Source organism: Tenrec ecaudatus, chromosome 8, assembly GCF_050624435.1.
Source record: "Tenrec ecaudatus isolate mTenEca1 chromosome 8, mTenEca1.hap1, whole genome shotgun sequence".
Lineage (NCBI taxonomy): Eukaryota > Metazoa > Chordata > Mammalia > Afrosoricida > Tenrecidae > Tenrec > Tenrec ecaudatus.
In genome coordinates, this window is record NC_134537.1 from 81,852,780 (window position 1) to 81,871,647 (window position 18,868).

Sequence of the window (18,868 nt, forward strand, 5' to 3'; positions counted from 1 at the left end):
TTTTTAAAGTTTCATTCCATGCTACTATTCCTTATCAGTTCATCTATTAAGATCTCTTTATGTCCTTAAACATGTTTATAAAACTGCTTTCAGGTCTTTGCTAAATCTCAGCCATCTGATGGTCTGTTTCTATATGCTTTTTTACCTTATCATGGGTCATATTTTCTTTTCCATTTGTTGTCTACTAGTTTTTGTTTTGTACTGAACCTTGTGGATATTACATTGTAGAGACTTTCAGTTTTATTGTCTTCCTATGAATATTGTTGACATTTGATATTACAAAAACTTTATGTAGTTTAGTGACTGTTTATTGGTCTTTTAAAATAGCTATATATAAAACTCAAACTATATGCCCAGTCTCCTTAATTGATGGGAATCAAATTCCAAACTCTGTCTCTATATACTTTATAAAGTTTTTATTTCAAGGGTTATTAGGGTGTGTCTAGATTTGTTCTTATTTCTAAGGTATAATCTTTTGTGGTTCAGCTTATCCAACTTTGGATGACCCAAAATTCTAATGTGTCTATGATAACTAGCCACCAAGATGACTCCAGTGATATTTGGAATTCTCCCTTTTCTGTGGTCTGCTCTCACATTGACTCAGTCTGCTCTCTGTGGTAAACAGGATGACCATTGACAGTATGAAACTTCTTAGATAGGTCACACAAAGCTGTGCATCTTTTATGTTTTTCTCTTGGATCTCTCTACATATAAGAAAATTGGGAAATTAAAGTTATTTATCTTGAACACATTTGAGGAAAGTATGGGGACCATAACTGAGCTCCAACTCCCAAGGCTAAATTACGAGGCAGAAGTCAGACAAGCCTCTACTCTCATTCTTTTTCCCCCAGCCTGACATCAACCCTCTCCCGCGACATTCTGCTTCTGTGGCTGGGTTCCATAATTTCTTTACAGTAGACTCCCAGAACTCAGAGGGAAGACTCATGATTATCCATTTTATTGGAGGAGTTTACAGGTTGCAATTCAGCTGATAAATGCTCAAGGTAGAGTTGGTCAGTTATCGCAGTTTCTTTCCTTCCATGCCTTCAGCCCTCTGTCCTGCTTGGAAAATGCCACAGAGCTCTTTTAGGAATGCTAATAAATGCCCAAAGGTTGTACCAATGTATGCTAAGCCTTAGCTTGAAGGCATTCTGCTCCACGGGTCAGGAAACCCGTTCTCCCCAATGAAGTGCCCAGAGGTACCCCACCCCACAAGCCAGCTTCCTACCCCAAAGCATTCAACTTTACTTGCTCTGTGAGCTGGGAAGTCCACCACTCTCTCATGCTCTGACTCCTGGTCCTGTTGTTGCTACTTCTCTGGTGTCAAAGCTGCTCCTGGATCAGAAGGGTTCAGAGCACAGGGATTGTGGGGTCTAAAGGATTCACTTGCCTCCTGACTCTACTCTCTTGTTGGTAGTGAGACTCCCTCTTCCTGTTTCTAAGGGGGCTCATATCATACCCAGGGGGGATGGTAATCTCAATTTCTGTTAGCAATTATTCACAAATTAATCATAATGTGACCAATATCTTCTCCATCTACGTATGCAGACCCATTAGGAAAACTAAGGTCTTTTGGTGAGAGTAACAAAGACTTTTAACTAGAAGAGTCATATTGCTAATTCCCTCATTGCAGCCCATATGGAGAGGAACCTGGGTTTCTAAATTGACACCCATGTGAATGTGCCACCTTGAAAATGGATGCTCCAACCCAAGGCAGGTGTAAAATGACCATACCCTAACTGATAGTATATTCTAAGTTTCTGGGTCTCCTCTGCCCAGATCATTCAGCTAAGCTGGTCTCAAATTCATGATTCATAAAAACAGTGACAGAGTAAAATTTTAATATTGTTTAAAACCACTGGTGTTTGGATGTGATATTTTACACAGCATTAGCTAATGAATACAATTAAATAATACTGCTCAATCACTATTGTTTATTTATTTAATAACTTCTTATTAGAAGCTCATACAACTCTTATCACAATCTATACATCCGTCCATTGTGTAAAGCACATTTGTACATTCATTGCCCTCATCATTCTCAGAACATTTGCTCTCCACTTAAGCCCCTGGCATCAGCTCCTCATTTTTACCCCTCCCTTCCTGCTCCCCCCTCTCTCATGAACCCTTGATAATTTATAAATTATTATTTTGTCATATCTTGCTTTGTTTGATGTCTCCCTTTACCCACTTTTCTGTTGTCCGTCCCCTAGGGAGGAGGTCACATGTAGATCCTTATAATCGGTTCCCCCTTTCCAACCCATCCTCCCTCCACCCTCCCAGTATTGCCACTCACACCACTGGTCCTGAAGGGATCCTCCGCCCTGGATTCCCTGTATTTCCAGTTCCTATCTGTACGAGTGCACATTGTCTGCTCTAGCCAGACTTGCAAGGGAGAATTCAGATCATGATAGTGGGTGGGAAACATTTAGGAACTAGAGGAAAGTTGTATTTTTCATCGTTGCTGCATCGCACCCTGACTGGCTCGTCTCCTCCCCGAGACCCTCCTGTAAGGGGATGTCCAGTGGCCTACAAATAGGTTTTGGGTCTCCACTCCGCACTCCCCACCTTCATTAGCAATGATATGATTTTTTGTTCCGATGGTGCCTGATACCTGATACCTTCAACACCTTGTGATCGCACAGGCTGGCGTGCTTCTTCCATGTGGGCTTTGTTACTTCTGAGCTAGTTGGCTGCTTGTTTATCTTCAAGCCTTTAAGACCCCAGATGCTATATCTTTTGATAGCTGGGCACCATCAGCTTTCTTCACCACGTTTGCTTATTCACCCGCTTTGTCTTCAGTGGTGTGTCGGGAAGGTGATCATCATAGAATGCCAATTTAATAGAAAGTATTCTTGCATTGAGGGAGTACTTGAGTGGAGGCCCAATGTCCTTCTGCTACCTTAATACTAAACCTATAAATATATGCACATAGATCTATTTCCCTATTCTCATATATAAATATATTTACATATGTACATGCCTGTATTTAGACCTCTATAAATGCCCCTTGCCTCCTATCTCTTTCCTCTATTTCCTTTGACTTTCCTCTTTTCCCACTATCATGTTCAGTCTTCATTTGGGTTTCAGTAGTTCCTCTTGGTTACATTACTCTTGATCATGCCCTACCAGGCCCCCTACGCCCTCCTCACCACCGATTTGGATCACTTGTTGTTTCCTTGTCCCTGGGTTTGTTAACACCACTACCTTTCCCCCCACCTCCCCATCTCATGCCCCCCTGGAACTGTCGCTCCCGTTGTTTTCGCCTCCAGATTGTTCATCCAGCCTATCTTATTTAGACAGACCTGCAGAGATAATAACATGCACAAAAACAAGACAGAGCAAAACCAGGCAACAATATGCAACAACACAACAACAACAAACCAATGACAAAAAAAAAAAACCAGGAAAGAAAAGCTTGTAGTTAGTTCAAGGATTGTTTGTTGCCTTTAGGAGTGTTTTCCAGTCCAGTCTGTTGGGGCACCACGCCCTGGCCCCAAAGTCCACTTTCGACATTCCCTGGAGACCTCGCCGCTCCATTCCCTTGCTGTTCTGTTGCACACCCCTTTAGTGTTTTGCCACTGTGTGGCAGGACCAGATCAGGCACAATTCCCACATGTGTCTCCGGTGTTGACCCCTGTAGGGCCATGGGTCAGTAAGGGACGTCGTGTCTCATAGTGGGTCTGGCCATGTGGTCCTCTCTGTGGACTGGCTGCTCTAATTGGGAACATCGTCCTCAAGGCCTGGTGGGCCAGGATGTGCTCCACTCTCTCCTCCTCCCCCTTCAACTGCTCCCGTGTGCTCTGATTAGATATGTCCCTCTCCTGGAGCTGCATATTCAGTGCCATCCTTTGAAATAAATTCTTCTCAGGGGAGGGGAATCACTATTATATTTATTCACTTCTCAACTCTGTAGCATCCAGTTTCAGGTAACCCTTGTGCTGTTTCATCATGTGCATACATGCTTAAGCCAAGCCTCAGCCAATACAGTGAGAGAGAATTCCCACATTAACTTCAGGGACTTTCTCTTGTATAGCTCCTGACTTTACAGTAGCTTATCTCACAGTTTTCAGATGTGTTAAAAGTTTAATTCAGCAGAATTTCTGTGTTCTCCTTGAGCTCTACTTCCTTATACTGTTTGACAAATCATCTTCAGGAAAAGAGCTGGTCCCAGCATGGGGATTATCTCTTGAATTTTCATTCTCTATGGAATTGTATCCTTGCATTATTTGTTATTCGATGTCTGAAAATAATTGCCATGTGTTTTCAGTTATATATTTGCTTCTAGAACGAATGATAATCAGGAACTAGTTTCTCTGTCATACTTTGAAGCCTACATAATTCCTTTTGCCTTAGAGACTATTTTGTCCAAAATTACTCTTCTTATGTTTACTTTCCTTCAATTATTATTAGCATGGCAGATCTACTTTATCCTTTTACATTTAACTTCTCTGTTTCTTAAAAAATCGTATATAGCTGGATTTGTTTACTTTCCAAACTGATATGCTATAAATGTAACTCATGTATAGTTATTAATTTGTGACACATTTGCATTTAGGTATCAACCTAATTTACTTTTTCTGTCATATAATTTATTTACATATTTTTATGTTTGCCTCCATTTTATTGAGTTGATCAAATTCACTTTATTTGCTTTCTTAATTTTTACTGTTTTGAAAATTATATTTATGTTGTTCTTTTAGTCTTTATCAGTACATTTTTAACTTGGTTACTTGACAGTGAATTTTAATATAATCAGTTAATCTACTTTCTTCCCAAAGAATACAAGAACCTTTGAATTAATTCTACTCATCTCTTTCTGTCTTCCATTTTATCATGGTTAGCTGTATTAGAATCATTATTTTTAACGAGGTAACCATTTCCAATAGTGAAATACACACATCTTTAGGGGTTTGGTAAATCTGTATATATTCAGGTAACTAGCATCTAGCCATAATATTGAATATTTGTGATGCTCCAGTTAATACTCACACCCCATAGTCAACTACTGTTCTGCTTAGTTTTTTTTAATTTAAGCTTTATTTACATATAATTCAGACATTATAATATTAAATGATTTAACTATATTAAAAGAGTTATGCAGTCAATACCCTAATCAATTTTAAGACATTTTCTTCATTATTATTTGATCCCCATTTCCCTTCAACCTCCCCTGCCATAACCCTAAGAAACGACTTTTTTTTTTAAACTGGAGAGAAGATTGAAGCCAAGTATTTTATTTTGGATTCAGTTTGGATACATAATGAATAACCATGAAAATAAGCAATCAAAATCAAATGGTATATTGCATTGGATAAATCTGCTGTACAAAACCTCTTTAAAGTCTTGAAGAGCAACCATGCCACTTTAAGGACTAAGATGATGTGCCTTACCCAAGCCATGGTATTTTTTTTTCTTACTTTTATTGTGGGCGCTTATATCTCATCACAATCCATGCATTCATCCAGTTTGTTGAGCACATTTGCACATATGCCACCATCATCATTTTCAAAGCATTCTCTTCCCACTTGAGCCCCTGTTATCAGCTCCCCATTTCTTCCCCCTTCCCCCGCCTGCCCTCCCTCACGAACCCTTAATAAGTTATAGATTATTATTTTCATATCTTACATTATCCTTTATTGCCCCTCCCCCACTTTTCCATCATTTGTCCCCTTGGGAAGGGGTTCTAGGCTGATCATTGTGATCACTTCCCCCTTTCTCCCGCAGCCCTCCCCTAATCCTCCTGGTATCTCTACTCTCCTTGTTGCCCTGAGGGGTTTATCTATGCTGGATTCCCTGTGTTGCAGGCTCTCTCTGTAGCAGTGCATGCTCTGGTCTAATACAATTTGTAAAGTAGAATTGAGGTCATGATAGTGGTGGGAAGGAAACACCAAAGACCTGTAGAAAAGTTGAGTGTTTCATCGATGCTATACTGCACCCTGACTGGCTTGTCTCTTTCCTGTGACCCTTCTGTGAGGGGATGGGCATTGGGTCTCCATGTCCCGTCCCCCCCCCCATTCACATTGGGTATGATTTTGTTCTGTGCCTTAGATGCCTGACACCTGCTCCATCGACACCTCATGATCACACAGGCTGTTGTGCTTCTTCCATGTGGGCTTTGTTACTTCTAAGCTAGATGGCCGCTTGTTTATCTTCAAGCCTTTAAGATTCCAGATGCTATAACTTTTGATAGCCCTGCACCATCAGCTTTCTTCACCACATTTGCTTATGCACACATTGTATTTTAAGTGGTCAAGTTGGGAAGGTGAGCATCACAGAATGCCGGATTGTTAGAACAAAGTGTTCTTGCATTGAGGGAGTACTTGATTCGAAGCCCAATTCCCATCTGCAATCTTAATTTTTAACATATAGATATGAGTACATAGTTCTATTCCCGTCTCATTTTATATGTTTACATATGTACATGCCTGTATTTAGACCTGCATAAATGTCCTTTACCTCCTGGTTCCTTCCTCTATTTCCTTTTACTTTTCTCTTGTTCCACCATCATGTTCAGCCTTCATTGGGGTTTAGTAATTCCTCACTGCTACATTACCCTTGATTAAGCCCCACTAACCCTAAGAAACTATTAATCTCAGTTACTGTGTCTATAGATTTACCTACCCTGGATTTCATATAAAGAAAAACATATAAAACCAAAAAACCCTCAACAACAATAATAGAATAAAACCAAAAACCTCAACAGGAAAGTATACAAAAGATAATAGAAACCAGATTCAATTTAAAATGGGTCAAAAAGGAGATTTTAAAAGGCGTTACATTTTAACCTGCCTACATCTGTCATAATCCACTTTCCAGTGCACTCTGTCTGATAGCAGGGCTATTCACATCCCTGACAGTGGTCAGAGGGATTTTCCAGAGGCTTCATCCATGTGGGGACCCTGACAATGGGCTTTGGGCTTTCTTGTCATGCATATGTCTCTGCAAATCTGATGCTCAGAATATTTAATCTATAGTTTCTTCTTCTGGTCTTGGATTCCCATTGGCTGGTGTGCTTCTGTATGGCCTTTGCTAATACTTCACTTAGGAGGCTGCTTATTTTAAGACAAGCCTTTAAGACCCTGGATACTATTCTTTCTGATAGCCAGGCACCATCAGATTTCTTCACCACACTTTGCTGTAGCACCCATACCTTCAATGATTTCTTCATTTGGGTAAGTATTGAGGAGGACCATGATATACAAAGTAATTTTTCTTAGATTAGGGCTACGATTAAGTGTGAGTTCAAAATCCATTCTTATATCTATGATTTATATATGTCCCTGGCCCAATTAGAAACATTATCATTTCATTTTTGAACATTATAAATCATCCCCACAGGGCATATGGTAATTTTATTGTTAGCATTCATTCAGCCAGTGATAAGGAAAATATACACATACAGGACAGCTGTTTAGAATAGATTGTTTACTTATACTGGTTAAAAACATGAGTAACTAGATACTGTTTACACAAATGTGAATTGGAGATAGGATAAAACTTTCAATAGCATTCTTATAGGTAGAACTCTGCCTACTAGACTAAGACATGTCATAAAAAACACAAAGTATGAAAATAGCAAATATATGGTTAGTCTTAAATTGCCATTTATTGGGCACCCTCAAAGCTAGAGATTTGAACCAAAGTCCAATTACTTCCAAATCCACAACCTTGGGATAGTAGTCCTCTCCCTTTTCTCACACCAGGGCATTTCAGCCCTAGGACCAAGGAGTTTTTTCAGTTTCTTTAATCTGCTACATGAGTGTTTGAGGTCAAGTCCGGTTGTTTGGTGGGGTTTCCAAATCAGAGCCTTCTGGTGTGGTCTATGAAGGATGTTGTGCACTTCAAAAGGACAGAATCCAAAGTCATAATTATCCATAGCACATGGCCTGGATCACCAAGGGCTGGATAGAAACTAGGTCAAAAGTACCCAATTAGGAGCATAATTAAGGAGTTATATAAGTAATGTTAGGCGTTTTTTTCCCAATGGCAGGTTGCCCCTCCTTGTTTACCTTATCAAGGGAAGTGAAATCACCTTCCCAGTCTCTCCCCAACCCCAGTATCCTCTCTGATTGTGAATTTCCATTAAGGTTTACTGAGTACCCTTATTGGTATATATGTTAATTTGAGGTGGCTGAGCATGGAACAGTGCTATAATGGCAGGAACTAATTGATCTTCACCATTCTGAGTTTTTAAAAATCATTTTATTGGGGGCTCGTACAATTCTTATCAATCCATACATACATTTTGTCAAGCACATCTGTATATTTGTTGCCATTATCATTCTCAAAACATTTTCTTTCTACTTGAGCCCTTGATATCAGCTCATTTCCCCTTTCCCTTCCCACTCCCCCCTCCCTCATGAACCCTTGATAATTTATACATTATTGTTTTGTCATATCTTACACTGTCCGATATCTCCCTTCACCTACATTTCTGTTGTCCATCCTCCAGGGAGGAGGTGATATGTAGATCCTTGTTATCGGTTCCCCCTTTCTACCCTACCTTCCCTCCACCAGCCACTCACACCACTGGTCTTGAAGGGATCATCTGTCCTGGATTCCCTGTGTTTCCAGTTCCTATCTGTACCAATGTACATCCTCTGGTCTAGCCAGATTTGTAAGGTAGAATTGGGATCATGATAGTGGGGGAGGAGGAAGCATTTAAGAACTAGAGGAAAAGTATATGTTTTATCATTGATACCCTGACCCTGACTGACTCCTCTCCTCCCCACTACCCTTCTGTAAGGGTGTGTCCAGTTGACTATAGATGGGCTTAGGGTCTCCACTCTGCACTCACCCTCATTTATAATAATATGATTTTTTGTTCTTTGATGACTGACACCTGATCCCTTTAACACCTCGTGGTCACACAGGCTGGTGTGCTTCTTCCATGTGGGCTTTGTTGCTTCTGAACTAGATGGCCACTTGTTAATCTTCAAGCCTTTAAGGATCCAGACACTATATCTTTTGATAACTAGGCACCATCAGCTTTCTTCACCACATTTACTTATGCACACATTTGTCTTCACACCATTTCCATTTTTATCATTACAGATTAGTTTGACATGTTTCATGTAAGTAGAAACATGAACCGTGTACTCTTGTTTTATTTCTGGCTTCTTTTGCTTATTATAGTATGTGTGCAAATTGCCTGTGCTGTTATGGGTAACAATACTTCATTTGTTTTTATTCCTGACAACTGTTTCACTGTATGAATTTACCACAGTTTTAGTCAGTTCTTCTATATGGAGATTTGAGTTCTTTCCAGTTTTTAGCTATTATGAATAAAGTAGCTATAAACATTCTTGCCTTCTTTTGTGGGCATTTTTCTTGAGTCAACACATAAAAATGAAATTGCTGGTTCACAGGGTACCACTTTCCTTAAATCTCCTAAATTTTGTTAGTTTTTCTTTTTTTTTAAATGTATAACTAACATTTGCTTCATTTAAATCTCACTATATTTTGGTCATCATTGCTTCTTGAATTCTTCTGGATTTTTCTTCTTAAATTGTAGGTTAGATGAAAGTTTACAGAGCATATCAGTTTTCCATGGAAATAATGTATACCTATTTTGTTCCATAGTTTATTGTCTTTATAATGAATTATATTTATTATTAGTTCTTTTAGCAATTACTATGGCTTAAGTCATGTGAATTTTAGTCCACAAAGTGACAATTTTGCTCTTTAACACTTTAAAAGAGATCTTGTACAACAGATTAGCCTACTGCAATGCATTCTTGACGGACATTGATTGTGGGCCAAGCAAAATGAAATCCTAGACAATTTTAATATTTTCTCTGTTTTTCATGATGTTTATTGGTTTGGTTAGGTAATTTTTCCCCCTCTTTAATCCAAACTGAAGGCTACATTCTTTAATCTTTATCAGTAAATGGTTCAGGTTCTCTTGGTTTCACCAAGCACAGTTGGGTTATCTGCATTTTTACAGGATGTAAAAAGGCTTCTTCCAATCCTGATCGCCCAGTCTTCTTCGTGTAGGCCAGTTTCAGGAATTATTTTCTCAGTGTACAGGTTACATAAGTATGATGAGAAGGTCCAAGCCTCGTTTTAACCACTTAGATTCCCTGTGTTCAGTAGTAGTCAAGGAAAATTAATTAAATATAACACATAGTCCATGATTTCGAGTTTAAAGTCTAGAGGGAGACCTACATAATGCGTGTCTTCAGCTATGTGGTTTAAACTTGAGAATCCACTTTGACTCTAGGGCAGAAATTACTGCTTTCCTAATTAGTGTCAAGGACGCAGAGTGGGTTATCCATTGAACACTGATAGGAACACTGAGTGGTACAGTGCTTTAGATGTACCTCAGTTATATTTTTCAGTTGGAAAAGAAAAATAATTATTACAAAGAAAATAATGTGTTTCCCCATATTATCTATATGTATTTTTCTGATTTTATTTTATTAAAAGATAATTTTATTGGGGGTTCTTACAGCTCTTATAACATTCCATACATCAATTGTGCCAAATCGTGCCAAGCATATTTGTACATATACTGCCATCATTATTTTCTAAACATTTACTTTCTATTGAGCCTTGAGTATCAACTCTTCTTTTTCCCTTCCCCCCACACTCGTGACCCTTTGATAAATTATTATTTTTAAATTTTACTCTGACCGCTGTCTCCCTTCCCCCATGATTTCTGTTGTTGGTCCTGGGTGGGGGTGAGGGGGTGTGTGTGATTATGTGTCGATTATTGTAGTCAGTTCCCTGTTCCATAAATTTGTTTTTTGTGGATATCGTTTTTAACTTATATTGATAGATTTGCTTACAAATGGTACATGGCAAATGTACAGAAAAAAAGATGCTTAAGTAATTGTTTTTGTTTTATCATATTTTTTCTTTTAATATTTTTTGACAGGCCTTAGTGGCTTATCAGCCTCCTACTTGAATCCAGTAAAATCCTTTGTGCCACAGATGCCAAAGCTGCTTAAGTCTCTCTTTCCTGTCCGAGATGAGAAAAGGGCCAAACAGCTATCTCCTCTTGCACATCAGGTAAAAAAAAATTTTTTTTAAAGACACCAGCAATGAACTGTTTTCTAATATAAGTCTGGCAAAATGATGCTCTGTGTTGCGCTCAAGCTTGAGGGTGAGGGACAGCATAGGTTGGGGGCATTCAAACCGGGCTCCTAGACGTGGTAAAAGCTTGTGATAATTCCTCTTCCACTCTCTTCAGAGATAGCAGAGCTGTTTAAACTTATTGACATTCTCAATCCTTTTTGCTTTTAAAAAATGCCAAGTACACTGCTAATGTGATTTATGGTAATATCACTTGGAGCAACAATAGTAAAATTTATGAAGTGCACTTAGCGTTGTTTGGGTATTGCCAACTAGAAAATGTAATTCTATTTTTAATTTTTTATTTTACTTCTCAAACAACTTGATGTCACAACTCTCCTTCCTTCACAAGTTCTTTTTCTTTTACATGTTACCGGTTGGCTCACTTAAGGTATGAAAAGTGGTCACTTGTCTTGTTTCTCTCGTTTTCTTAAACTCACTATCCAGCCCTAGAAAGCTAGAGAGAGTACCCAAGGACTTTCCAGATAATTGGAAGCTGCTCTTATGCAGTGGCAAATGGGGGCTCTGTTGAAAATGTCATTTCCAGTCTTGCATAGGTGTAAACTCAGCAGAAAATGATAAATGAGGATTTATTTATACTCATTCAAAGATACATACAGTACAACTTCAGTTGTTGAAATAGGTCTTTTTGACATCAGCTTCTCTCAAACACCTTCTTTTAAACATTTGTGGTGCAGAAATGCAGGTGAATAGTTGTGACTTTAACGACTAGCTTAAAAGAATTCTTGTAAGCTTTTGTTTGCATATCTGAAGATGACAGCATTTGTTTCGTAAGGTTAATTTTTTTCAATCTAGCATTAATATAAGGCTACAGAATCATACACCTATACACAGTCAATGAAAAAACAAAACCCAGAATTTTGAGATATGCACCATTTTTAGGTGTTTTGGAATTTGAAAATGAATCTATGACTGTGAGAGCTACCATAAATTCCGTCGGTGGACCTTTTATCCAGTGTCGTCAGGAAGCAGTACCTCACCTACTCCAAATGTGCCCTCATCTTGCTTTACCTCTCACCGGCCATCTTGGACCACAGTGTCTGTAAGCGTCCATGCTTTGAGATGTGCCTGGTTTCCTTCTGTTCCCGTCTCATTTCTCCTTAGTGGTCTTTGTTTTGGTTCTATATTCTGTCAAGCCTTTAATATTCACATGTCTCAGAGCTGAATCCTGGCTCTTACTTAATCTACTCAATACTTTGCATGGATCAACCCATTCGGTGCCGTGACTAACTATATATTGAAATTTATATCTCCAGCCTAGACCTGCCCCTGAGCATGGCCGCATGTCTCTTCATTGCTTTTCAACTTCTCCACTTTGATATCTCATAGTCACATAAGGCAAGCCCAAAACATTGCAGGGGGCCTTCTGCCTCCAACACACACAGACATCCACACCCTGTATCAAGTGTACAGCACAAAAATCACTCTGTTGCTTGTGCCTCTCAAACAGTCCATCAATAAAATTTTGTAGGTAGTGCTTCCATTCAATTTGTCACTATCTTCATTTCTCAACTCAGCATTATATGAGCCATTCTCTTATCTTGATTCTTACAATAGCCTTCCATTTGGTCTAGCTGATGCTGGCTTTCCCTCATTATAGTCCATCATTCATAAAATAACCTCAGCAGTCTTTCAAAGTGTTATTCTGGGGTGCATGACTTTCTAATGCTGATAAGTGAAACAGAATGAAATCTGAATTCTGACCTTGGCTGACAGAGTCATATAATCGGATTCTGGCCCTTTTATCTCTCACCCTCACTGTATTACCATACTAAGCAATATGGACCTTCTTTTTATTTCCTGAACACATCAAGCTTATTTTAGTCTCATGAGGTTTTTTTAAAAAAAATCATTTTATTAGGGACTCATACAACTCTTATCACAAGCCATACATACATCAATTGTGTAAAGCACATTTGTACATTCATTGCCCTCATCATTCTCAGAGCATTTGCTCTCCAGTTAAGCCCCTGGCATCAGCTCCTCATTTTTTCCCTTCCCTCCTCACTCCCTCATGAACCCTTGATAATTGATAAATTATTATTTTGTGATATCTTGCCCTGTCTGACATCTCTCTTCACCCACTTTTCTATTTTCCATCCCCCAAGGAGGAGATTATATGTAGATCCTTGTAATCAGTTCACCCTTTCCATCCCACCCTCCCTCCATCCTCCCAGTATCACCACTCTCACCTCTGGTCCTGAAGGGATCATCCACCCTGTATTTCCTGTGTTTCCAGTTCCTATCTGTACCCGATTTCTAAGATAGAATTGGGATCATAATGGGGGGGGGGGCGGGGAGAGGAAGCATTTAGGAACTAGAGAAAAGTTGTATGTTTCATTGTTGCTACACTGCATCCTCACTGACTCGAGCGCTCCCTGGTACCCTTCCATAAGGGATGATCAATTGCCTACAGATAGGTTTTAGGTCTCCACTACACACTCCCCGTCATTCACAATGATATGATTTTTTGTTCTGATGATGCCTGATACCTCATCCCTTCAACACCTCATAATTGCACAGGCTAGTGTGCTTCTTCCATGTGGGCTGTGTTGCTTCTGAGCTAGATGACTGCTTGTGTACCTTCAAGCCTTTAAGACCCCAGATGATAGATCTTTTGATAGCCGGGCACCATCAGCTTTTGTTGCCACATTTGCTAATGCACCCATTTGTCTTCAGTGATCCTGTCGGGGAGGTGAGCACACGATGATATGACTTTTTGTTCTGATGATGCCTGATACCTCATCCCTTCAACACCTCATTATTGCACAGACTGGTGTGTTTCTTCCATGTGGGCTTTGTTGCTTCCCAGCTAGGTGGCCACTTGTTTTCCTTCAAGCATTTAAGACCCCAGACACAATACCTTTGGATAGCCACGCACCATCTGCTTTCTTCACCACATTTGCTTTTGTACCCATTTTGACTTCAGCAATCATGTCCGGAAGGTAAGCATCATGGAATGCCAGTTTAATAGAACAAAGTAATCTTGCTTTGAGGCAGGACTTGAGTGGAGGCCCAATGTCCATCTGCTACCTTAATACTAAATCTATACATATGTGCACATAGATCTATTTCCACATCCTGTATTTAGACCTCTATAAATGCCCTTTACCTCCTAACTCTTTCCTCTATTTCCTTTGACTTTCCTCTTGTCCCACGCTCATGTTCAGCCTTCATTAGGGTTTCAGTAATTTCTCTTGGTTACATTGCCCTTGATCACACCCTACCAGGCCTCCTACACCCTCCTCACCACCGATTTGGATCACTTGTTATTCCCTTGTCCCTGGGTTTGTTAACACCACTACCTTTCCCCCAACCTTCCCCTTTCCCATGTCCCCCCAGAACTGTTGGCCCCGTTGTTTTCTCCTCCAGATTGTTCATCCAGTCTATCTTACTTATAGTGGCCTTTCTTCTATTTTCCACCCAAATCTTTGCATGATTATTAGTTCTCAACTCAAATGGACTACTTCCTTAGAAAAACCTCTATTGGCCATCCACATTAAAATGATGTTTCATGACATATAGTTACATCACATCATTATAGTTAATCTTATTGGGAGGTTGGTTTTTTTAAACTATTGCTAGTGTCTATTGTTGATATCCCTCTGAAATGTAATAAAAACTCTATATTGATTGATTGATTGGCCTATGAACAGATACAAATACTATGTACTTTGTATTTACCATGTATTAGCCAAATGGTATAAAAAAACCTTAAAAAACTGGTTGCTCTCAGATCAATGCCAACTCATAGCGACTCTATAGGACAGGGTAGACCTACCCCTGTGAGTTCCAAGACTGTAAGTCTTTACAAGAGTAGAAAGTCCTGTCTTTCTCCTGTGGAGTGACTGGTGGTTTAAAATTGCTGACCTTGAGATTAGCAGCCCAATTCCTTAACCACTATGACACCAGGGCTCCTAAATGGTATAAAGGACTATGTTCATAGTGTGAAGGTAAGAGGAACACAGCAGACTGAGGACTTCAAAGCATCAAGTCATGTTTGTGAACCTTAATTTCCTAGTGTAACAAGGATTCTATTTAAGAATTATTTGTAAAGAAGTGAAAAACTTCAGCTTATCAAATTAGATTTGACTGATCAGAGATTCATGTGTTCATCTCACTTTTACTGTCTTTGTTAATGTTGAAGTAGAAGTAAGTGATATTTCTCTTGGGCCTCTTAAAATATTCTCTAAGTTGTTACAACTTTAAGATATTTTACCATCGAAAGTAGAGCTCATTAGTGTTGATGAAATGTCAAGAAGACTGCTATATTGGCTATACTCCTTTAATATCCCCCAACCCCCAATTCTTCTAAATAGTAAACCTAGCTGGGATGTAACTCATTGCATTTTACACACCCTTGTAAATCAGATGTGGTATTATGTCTGTGGTCCTCAAGACTACCCTCAGGCTGTGTGATTTGCTAGAAGATTAAAGTCACAGGAGACAGAATTCCAGGAGAGATCCATGCACAAGCTTCCACTTGTCCTTTCCCAGTGGATTTTTATCAACAAGTACTTAATTCTCCCTGTAAGAATGTGTGACAAATATGTGAAGTATTGCCAATCAAGGAAGCTCACCCAAGTCTTGGTGTCCATGTTTTCTTTGGGGGTCAGTTTCATAGGCATGGGGTGCCCAGATGACTGACTTTACTTATTCAACCTCCAGGAGGTCACACAAGACACACTGTGCCCAAACCTTTTAGTGGAAATCACGTCATTAATTCAAATCATCTGGCCTGGCCCAAGATGCAAAATATTCAGAGACACTCTTATCAAGCAGGCCATTCCAAAGACATAGGATTTTCTCTCAGGAAGCAAGTTAAGGGCCAGCTCTTTCTTTGGAATATACAGGGTTGGAACAACCTATAGCTGCCGAGTGAGTATTAGCCCATTGTGCTTCTGGTCAATTAGCTTTCCCAGATTCTTTTCCCCCCTCATATGTTTATTTATATTCTTGTCAATATAGTTCTTCTCTTTTATTGTCATGCTATATAATTGATGTTTAAAAATACTTAAAGAATTTTCTGAGAACATTTATCTTGATTTTGATTTAAGGATGTCAGGTTATTATTTTAAAATAGTTTCTGCCATATATTTATCAATTTAATCATTTAGTCGTATTAAGAAGAATTGTGCGATTGTCATCACAGGCAATTTCAGAACAGTTTCTTCTTGGACTCATTGTTAGTGCCTCATTCCCTCCCCCTCCCCCAACCTCTCCTGTTACGCCCCTAGGTAATTGTTAATCCAATTACTGTCTAAATAGATTTACCTGTCCTAGATTTCATATACAGGAAATCATACAAAATACAAACAGGAATGGAACAATGACAATAACAATAGCCCAACAAAAATACCTAGACAAAACAGAAAAATTTTAATTGAAAAGAAAACATAAAATGCTAAAAACTGAAACAACTTTACATGTTCCATTGGTCAAACAACAAGTTGCGTTGGGTAAAGCTGCTGCACAAGACTTCTTTATACTTCAGCTTCCCTACAATTGCTGAAGACAAAGCAGATGCATAAGCACATGTGGGGAAGAAAGATGATGGTGCCTGACTATCAAAAGATATAGCACCTGGGGTCTTAATGGTTTGAGGATAAACAAGCAGCCATCTAGCTGAGAAGCAACAAAGTCCACATGGAAGAAGCACACCAGCCTGTGTGATCATGAGGTGTCCATGGGATCAGGTATCAGGCATCAAAGACCCAGAACAAAAAATCATATCAATGTGAATGAGAGGGAGGGCGGAGTGGAGGCCCAAAGCCCATCTTTAGACAATTGGATATCCCCTCACAGAAGGGTTACAAGGAAGCAACAAGCCAGTCAGGGTGCAGTATAGCATCGAGGAAGCATACAACTTTCCTCTAGTTCTTTAATGCTTCCTCCCCTCCACTCTCATGACCCCAATTCTACCTTACAAATCCAGCTAGACCAGAGCATGTACATGGGTACAGATAAGAGCTGGAAACACAGGGAATCCAGGACAGATAAACCCCTCAGGACCGGGGGAAGGTGGGCGGGGGGAGAGGAAGCCGATCACAATAATCTACATATAACCCCCTCTCTCTGAATGGACAATAGAAAATTTGGTGAAGGGAGATATCGGTAAGACATGAAAAAATAACAATAATTTATAAAGTATCAAGGGTTCATGAGGGAGAAAGGGTGGGAGAGGGAGGGAGGGGAGAAATGAGCAGATACCAAGTGCTCAAGTAAAGAAACTGTTTTGAAAATATGATGGCAACAAATGTGCTTGACACATGGATGGATATGTGTATGGATTGTGCTAAGAGCTGTACAAGCCCCCAAAAAATGATTTAAAAAAAAAGACTTCTTTATAGTGTTGAAAAGAAGGGTGGTTACTCTGAGGGCTAAATTGTGCCTGACCCATGCCATGGTATTTTCAGTTGCCTCGTATGCATGTGAAAGTTGGATGTTTGAATAAGGAATAAGGAAGTCTGAAGAATTGATGCATTTGAATTAAGGTGCTGGCAAAAAGAGATCGAAAGTACTATGGACCGCTAAAAGGACCGCTAAGTGCTCCTTAGAAGCAAGGACAATGAGAATTCGTCTTACATACTTTGGACATGTCATTAGAGACCAGTCCCTGAAGAAGGACATCATGCTTGCTAAAGGAGAAGGGCGGGCAGGCGCTAAATGCGATGGATTGATCCAATAGCTGCAACAATGGGCTCAAGCACAGGAAACATTGTGAGGATGGCGCAGGACCTGGCAGTGCTTCCTTTTGTTGTGCATGTGGTCATTATGGGTTGATACCAACTCAGTGGCACCTGTAGAACATCTACCATAATTGAGTTTACAATATTTTCTTTCTGAGAGCAGGGCTATTCACATCCCTGGTGTGTTAGGCAGGGTTCTCTAGAGAAATGAAACCAGGGCACTTGTGATTTTATATATATATATATATATATATATATATATATATATATATATATATATATATATATATATATATATATATATATATATATATAGGTTTATACAGCGAGAAGGAATATGACAGCTAATTAGTCCATACAGCAGTACAGAGGGTTCAATTCAGTTCACTTACGTGGAAGAGTTAATATACTGGAAGTCCTTCAATTCAGGTGGTCTGCCTGGTCCAAGGTCAAGGAAGCTGACAGCAGAGTCCTCCCTGGGACAAGGCAAGCAGTCTGCCCACAGGCAGCAAGTAGCAGGATGGGTCACCAACAGTCTGTAGCTTGGGAACTGAGCAAAGCGGGCCTGGATATGATATTGAATGCAAGCCAGAATCCACCAGCCTCAAGCCCAAGTGATGTAAGCACCAACAGCATGGTGAAGCAGGTCTTGAAGGGGCTTCAAGCTCTAGTGATACTCCATGGATTGACCGGGCCCACAGGTAGGGTAGCTTGCAGGTTGAGGCAGAGAAGTAGCTACTACAGCAGCATGCACCTCCAGCACGCTCCTCTCACCAGAGATCAAGAGAGGGTGTGGGTGGGTATTGCAGAGCCATTTATCTCTTTGGCCTCCAATCAAACTGTGACCTGATTAACCCCTCATGTTCCTATTGACTAGTTTGGCACAATAAACCTACCTAACACACCTGGGCTATGGTCAGAGGAGGTTCACTGGAGGCTTGACCCATGTGAGGACCCTGTAAATGGATTTTGGGCTTCCACACTGTCATCCACAGCCTTCTGCAAATCAAGTGTTCACAATTTAAGCTCTGATATTACTTCTTTCTTCAGGTTTGGGCTTCTTCCATGTGGACTTATTT

General features: G+C 39.8%; 1 protein-coding gene across 1 annotated transcript in view; it reads left to right on the forward strand.

Annotated features, from left to right (window-relative positions):
- The window catches only part of KIF13B (kinesin family member 13B), a 267,948-nt gene that overhangs the window by 219,477 nt on the left and 29,603 nt on the right, over nt 1-18,868 (forward strand). The window contains exon 37 of the mRNA XM_075556442.1: nt 10,883-11,016. Within this exon, the coding sequence (XP_075412557.1) occupies nt 10,883-11,016 (134 nt within the window). The remainder of the gene's footprint in view (nt 1-10,882; nt 11,017-18,868) is intronic.